The sequence below is a fragment of the Hordeum vulgare genome, chromosome 3H, assembly GCF_904849725.1.
Source record: "Hordeum vulgare subsp. vulgare chromosome 3H, MorexV3_pseudomolecules_assembly, whole genome shotgun sequence".
In the NCBI taxonomy this organism is placed as follows: Eukaryota; Viridiplantae; Streptophyta; class Magnoliopsida; order Poales; family Poaceae; genus Hordeum; species Hordeum vulgare.
The window spans coordinates 38,833,998-38,841,282 of NC_058520.1; the positions used below are offsets into that span (position 1 = coordinate 38,833,998).

Here is a 7,285-nt window from a genome sequence, read left to right on the forward strand (position 1 = left end):
ATCTCACTTTGCAATCAATCTTGAAGGGATTGACAATCCCTTTATAGCGTTGGGTGCAAGCTCTTTTGTGTTTGCGCAGATACTCTAGACTTGACGAGATTCTCCTACTGGATTGATACCTTGGTTCTCAAACTGAGAGAAATACTTACTGCTCCTGTGCTGCATCGCCCTTTCCTCTTCAAGGGAAAAACCAACGCAAGCTCAAGAGACGACAGAAGGTTTCTGTCGCCGTAGTCGAAGGATTTCTGGCGCCGTTGCCAGGGATAGCAGAAGAATTTCTGGCGCCGTTGCCGGGGAGGATCAAGTCAAGAACTCATCCAAGTAAGTGTCGCAAACTCATCCCTTGTATTTACTTTTTTGCCTCTCGTTTTCCTCTCCCCCACTTCTTAAAAACAAAAAATTACAAAAAAATATTTGCCTTTTTGGTTCGTCCTTTTCTTTCGCTTGCTTTCTGTTCGCTTGTGTGCTATGTGCCTTCAATATGCTTGCATCTTCGCTTGCTGAAAATCTATTGATATGGATCCTCATCCACTTGCTAATCTCTTTAAGAGATCCAATTATGTTGATCCAATTGCTAGTGAGTTGAGTGCACTTGACTTTTTCTATGGAGTTTTGCTTGAGATGCGTGAATCTGAAAATTGCGAGGAAAAAATATATGAAGTGATTCACGAGGGCTCCTTGGATGAAAAACATGATTGCAATGGTTTCATTATAAATTCTATTTGACAATCATGTTAAAAATATACAAAACCCTAAGCTTGGGGATGCTAGTTTTGTTATGTCCACTACTGGTTGCAATGATCATTATTGGGGTGATGATTTTTCTTATGATCTTGAAAAAAAAATTAAGCCTCATGATGAATATGATGTTTGCAATAACATTGAAAGTGGGATTGGAGAAGTCATGACTTTAGTTGATGATAATCCCACTATTTTTGAAGAGTGTCAACTTTGCATGCATGTGGATCACGAAAAGAATATCCTATGGGATAGCTATATTGTTGAATTTGAATATGATCCCACATGTAATGAGAGAGAAAAATATTGTGGTAAAATCTTTCATGTTACTAAACCACCCTTTCGTTATGTTGAGATTGCTATTATCTCATTCTTCTTCCTTGCATATGATAACTATTGATTGTCAAGACAATCTGTTTTTCTATAAAATGCCTATGCATAGGAAGTATGTCAGACTTAGATATGTTTGTCACATGTTTCATGATGTTTTCTTCGTGTCCGATTGCTATCCTTTATGTGAGCATCATTGAATTGTCAATGCCTGGCTAAAGACGTTAAACAATAACGCTTGTTGGGAGCCCAACGAATTTTTGGTCGCGTCGCTCGTGCACGAGGAGGAAGTTTTTCGAGGGGAAGGGCTGGTTTACCTTAGTTTGCAGTACCACGCATTCCCAGTTGCATACCAACGGTTTTGTGATCCGCGTTGGAGATTTCATAATGCACTGTACAACATAGGTGTTTATGCTGGTGCCTCAGGTAAAAAAAAATTGGTTTTATTTAAGCTTCGGCTTGCATAGAAAGACAAGAAGGAAACAAAGATTGGCTTCCGGTGCTTGTCGTAGTTGGATGGTTAGGAGGACTGTGGTATTCCCTGCCTATCAGAGTTCAAGTTTCAGACTTGACGTTGGTGCTTGTATTTTTCTAAATTTATTACAGATCTTCCGTCGATGTGCTTTTAATGGGAGGAGACGTTCCCATCAACAACGAAGGCGTCGGTGACGACTTCGTCAATCTTAAGATAATGTGCCGGCTTATTCTTTTAAAAGTGCTCATAGGGGTAGGATGTGAGTGCGTGCGTTCATACGGATGAGTATGTGCTCATATGTGAGCAACTTTGATTGTACTCTGCTAAAAAAAAAGCGAAAAATGCTCTCCTCACTTCATGGGTCAAAATTTATTTAAAGACGCGTACTCTCCCTGTTTTAGGCCCCGTGCGGAAGCTCTGCGCGAGCCAGCTTCCTGGAACTGCCGCATGAAGCAGGACGAACGCCCTTGCTCCGAGAATCCGGCGAAGACATAAATCCTTCAGTGAAAAATTCTCGGAGACGCGAGACGTAAGCACGCAGTTTGTGTAAGTGAAAGAGTTGCGATAATTTTGCACGTATTTTGTAGACGTGTTTCCATAACGTTGACTCACTACACTAGTGTATTTTACGTGTACAAAACACCCACTTTATCTGTGAGCCGACTTCCGTGATGGTTTCTACGTCCACTCGTGGTAACATAGAGGAGGGCAATGAAAGTAGTAACATATACTGATGCATATAAGGTAATCCTTTTAGTAACGCATAGATCGCATTTGCACAACCTTCTACTGGCTACAATCAAGAAATAAGTGATACTTTACTCAAGTACCATAAGTTGCTCAAAACATCACCGGGTGAAACTCAAGTATGTCAGCTGCAGTTTATTGTTAAGAGAAGAACCAAACAAGGAAAGAAATGAATTGATGAAACTCGAGCCAACTGAACTGAAGCTGGATCTGCAGCTTCAGGATTGTCTGAAAGAGCAGATAGCAATGTCGTGCCACTGAAGTTCGGCTAGCAGACAGAAGCTCAAAGGGAGTAGATAAAGAAAATTCCGTTAATGCTAGTGCTTGTTTGGATGTTTATCTAAATTCTTGTTTTATATTTATCTAAATAAGTATGTATCTAGTCAAATCTAAGACAAGGTAATATCAAGCTGCTAATTACCTCATATTCAGACAGGCTTTACTTCAAGTAAATTAAATTTTACAAATAGATGGAAATAATCACTGAGGTGCAAGTCTATGAAGATTCTTCAATACATCTAAGATTCACAGAACCACGTCACTAGCAGACTATCCTGGGAGCGAATCAACCACACAACAAAAACGCCCTACCTGTTCTCCAAAGCAAAATCCAAAGCTTACAGCAGTGATCCACCGGCTGAATACCATGTGGAATGTAAGCATTAGATCAAAAAAGGAAAAATAATATATGGTGAAACCAGTCACCATAATAGCAAAGCATTGCATAATCATAATAGATCGGCACTCACCTGTAATAACATCTCAAACATATCAGCATTTGGAGGTTATCCAGCTGCCTCTAAGGAAAAATTCACACAACATAGATCAATCACTTTTGACAAACAAACATCCGACCAACACTGGAATAAGACAATGGAACAGAAGTCCAGGGAAAGCAGACAACCTACCTTACGCTCTCCTGTATGAGTACAAGTCCAGAGAGAACATGAATATAAATGGTTTCTTGCAGATGACAATCTTAGTAATTATATGACTGTTTTCAGTATGGTCGCGATCGTGAACCACCGCCCTGGTTTCTGTTAGGCCCGCCATAGCCTCCTCCATCTCTGCGTCTATCCCCGCCATAGCCGCCTCCACCACCACGTCCACCTCTGCACAACAAGTAATGCGGCAAACAGGTTATATGTTAGCATCATACAACCAATCATGATTTTAGTAATGCTCAATTGGAGATACATCAGATATATGCTAATTTAAAGGCTCAGCTGCTTAAAAGAAAAACCGCATATTGGTCAACTGTACTTAGCAATGACTCCAGACTTTATCTGGTCATCAAAGGCATATGCAGCATGCCAACAATGTCTGATACATAATTTGAATCAGGTTAACTTGGTTTGGTTCTATTCTGTACTCTTCAGGCCAAAATGCAACAACCAGACAAGTCATGGAATACTATCATATCCGCAAAATAGTTTGAAGAGGCCTGTAAAATAACACAATGACACGGGACAAAATAATATGACAATGCTAGGAAAATGCAAATTGAGATATCAAACTGTAGCAGGGGCCAAAGGGTATAATTGGCCCAGAGTAGACATTAGATTACAGAATTTGTGTTTATCAGATAAACAAGCAAGATGTACTTACCCATGACCAGATGTAGGAGCTCTAGGTGCTGATTTCTCAGCCATCACAACACTAATTTTACGGCCTCTCATGTCATAATCTGAAATGGAAGAAGATTATATGCATTATGAAGTGGAAAGCAGTGTTAGATAGAAAAATGTGATGCATCGCTGCAACCCCAGCACTAAACATACCATTGTAGAATCCACCAGCTGAATGAGCAGCAGAAGGATCTTCATAAGCAAGGCAAGCATCTCCTTTGGCTTTTCCAGAATCATCAGTGTAGATTTTTATGTTCCAGGGCCACTGGTCTTTGTAGCCACGTTTTTGCTTGATCCTTCCAACCTTTAAAAAAGTAGTTGCAAGTATTGAAAGAACAAAATAAAATGACCAACAAGTGCTCGACATAATTGAAAAATAACAGTATTCTATTCTCTAAGATTAGCAACAGCAATGGGTGTGCCATCTCGCGAGTTCTTGGGCAAAGATATGTGGCAAAGATATTTTACCTGACCGACTCAGGATGTCTATAAAGTTTTGAAGTAGAAAACTACAACATATATTTAGGTAACAGAGATAAAAAAAATTGGCCTATTTTGGAGTAGAACTATGTGAGCAGAGTCAAGCTGATTATTACGAACTATGCAAGTTGTTCATGCACTTGGATGAACAACACATGTTTTCATATTTAATCAGTGGAAAAAAGTTTATCTGGTACAATTACCCTCGCTATGATCTCACCACACATAAACTTAACATTTGGTTAGTAAGCACCTTATCTTAAAAGAACGATAGATGGGGTCCAACCATGCATTACAGAATAGATTATTACTAGTATCAATAAGTGCAGCTTACACACTTAAAATGAAGTATGAATTGATGAAAACAGAACACAACTTGAAATCATAGGGCACAGGTATTAACAGCCCAAGTTGAAAATGAGATACTTTAAGAGGAACACAAACACGGAATTCAGGCAATAAAGAACTGATACATACAGTTCAAATTAAGCAGCACTTCACAAAATATGTTTTTAGAGGCCGCACAGATGCACAGCATGTGGAGCTCTAGGCTATTACAGATTGATAAAGAATTCAAGAGAAGGTAAATTATACCTGGCCAATTCCTCCAAAAAGCTCTTGCAGTTCCTCAACAGTCACATCAGGAGGCAGGTTTGAGATGTAAATCCTTGCATTGTCGCAGGAATCATCACAGTTTGCATCACACTGCTTAACCTTTGTAGTAGGTTCAGGGGCAGCATTTGCAGAATAACCGCCGCCACCACCTTGATAAGGTGGTGGAGCACCACCTGCGCCTCCACCCCCAGGCACAGACCGAGCACCATAACCACCATCATATGTAGGTGGCAAGCCTCCTTGCCCACCTGGGGCACCGCCACTATATGGGTTCGGAGGTGGGGCACCATAGCTTGGTGGGTAAGAGCCTCGACCGCCGCCATAGCTGTTAGGGGGTGGCACTGCAGACTCTGAACTGTACACATTGTTGCCTCCATAGGAACTTGGGGGCGGTGCGTAGTCACCTGGAGGACCGCCATAGGATGGAGGGCCTTTAGGGGGAGCCTGTCCATAGCCACCGTCACCTTGGTTGTTCTCTTGGCCTCTTCCCCCATAACTGCCACCGCTCCCACCACGGTGGTCATCAAAACCACGGCCACTCCCACCATCACGATTATACCCTCCTCTTGCTCCTCCGGCACCACCATCACGACCACCAGAGTTGTAATCTCCATCACCTCTGCTGTAGCCACCGCCTCCTGAACCATGATCACCACCACCACGATTGTACCCTCCACCTCCACCAGACCTATCGTACCCACCGCCGCCGCCACCACCTCCACCTCCACTTGGGTTAACTGCCCCACACTTATTGCACTCAGTCCTCCTTGCAAAGTTCACATTAAGGCAGCTGCAACAAGAATTCATATACGTTTAGTCTCAACGATTGCATAGAAGATAATACACTCAGCATGAAAACACCTGGTAGTGTTTACAAAACTAGAGCCCACCGATGTTTCCAATAACTGAACAACATCGCAAAGAAATACAATGGTAAATTAAATGTATATGCTCTGGTGTAACAACCAATAAAATATATATATAACAGAGTAAATAACCAGGGCAAATAATGCTAGTATATCAACATATAGCCCGGCAATAATCTCAAATGTAAATTACAGACATGAATATCAAGGATCATAAGTTATGATTTTAAGGCCATAGGGCATCTAGCAGAAGTTGAAACTAAACCATCAGAATGGTGTGATGTTTGAAATTCCAGTGACCGCGCTACGGCATAAGCTCCCAACAATAAAATGTCATGAAAGTTCTGCCTAGCCTAAATCCCCACGACAGTTGAGAAGATCCCAACACCAAATCCTAGAGCGAGATAGCGAGAATTCGATACCCACCTTGCGTCAGGGCAAGTCCAGTCACCATCGCGTCCTCCCCCGCGCCCGCCACCTCTCCCGCCGCCTCCGCCACCGCCGCCGTAGCCTCCTCCACCACCACCACCCCCTCTCCCGCCGCCGCCGTACCCTCCCCCACCGCCGCCACCTCCATATCCTCCTCCGCCTCCACCGCTGCCGCCATATCCTCCACCACCGCCGCGCCCACGACCGCCTCCGCCGCCACCACCACCGCCACCTACGCAGACACGAAAAAGGTCAGATAAACGATCCAGGAAGAGGAGACAAAACCAATTCCGAGGATCCTGAGGCGACCTCGGCCGCCGTAGCCGCCGCCGCCGCCGCGGTAGTCGTCGGATCCGTACGACCCCGACATGGGGTCACGCCAAGCTAGGGTTTGGGAGTGTTGGAGAGGCCGCGAGGGCGGAGCAGAGTATTCGCGATGCAGGGGGGGAGGCGCCCGCTGTGGATTAGGGCAAAACAGTCGCGACGCGATTGCCGATTGCAAGAGCGAAACATCGCGAACATGGGCCGGATTTTTATTTTGAAGAGTCCTGTTTGATTCGGTTGCGCTGACCGACTCCGGCAGGCCTTCTCCTTCGACTGCATTCGGCTCGGCCCATTTAGATGTTTTGACGTGTGAAGCCCACTACATGACCGTCCAATCAATTTGTGTGTTTACCTTGCCTCAAAAAAAATTGTGTGTTTACCCCTCAAAAAAATATTACGTGTTTATTTGTCTTATCAAAAAAGTAATTGTGTGTTGTATTGTTTGTTTGATCTGTTTCAATTTTATATGACTCATCTTTAATTAGAAATTCATATAATAACCATGACGCAATTCAGCAACCGTGAAGTGAGTCGTAACATTTCTCTACAAGAAAAATAAATAAGAAACTTGCAGTTAATCTGAATCTTAATTTTAGAAGACAAATTCTATTATTTTTGCTGGAGCTGAAAGACATTTTTCACTTACACGGCAT

At 43.0% G+C, this 7,285-nt stretch overlaps 1 protein-coding gene across 1 annotated transcript; it reads right to left on the reverse strand.

Moving 5' to 3' along the window:
* Positions 1-2,695: 2,695 nt before the first annotated feature.
* On the reverse strand, positions 2,696-6,805 carry LOC123442858 (transcription initiation factor TFIID subunit 15b). Its single transcript, XM_045119029.1, is given in 7 exon segments — positions 2,696-2,927; positions 3,040-3,402; positions 3,899-3,977; positions 4,072-4,222; positions 4,993-5,803; positions 6,306-6,544; positions 6,547-6,805. Coding segments are annotated over 6 exon segments (1,524 nt in total). The 5' UTR covers positions 6,679-6,805; the 3' UTR covers positions 2,696-2,927; positions 3,040-3,290.
* Positions 6,806-7,285: the final 480 nt, after the last annotated feature.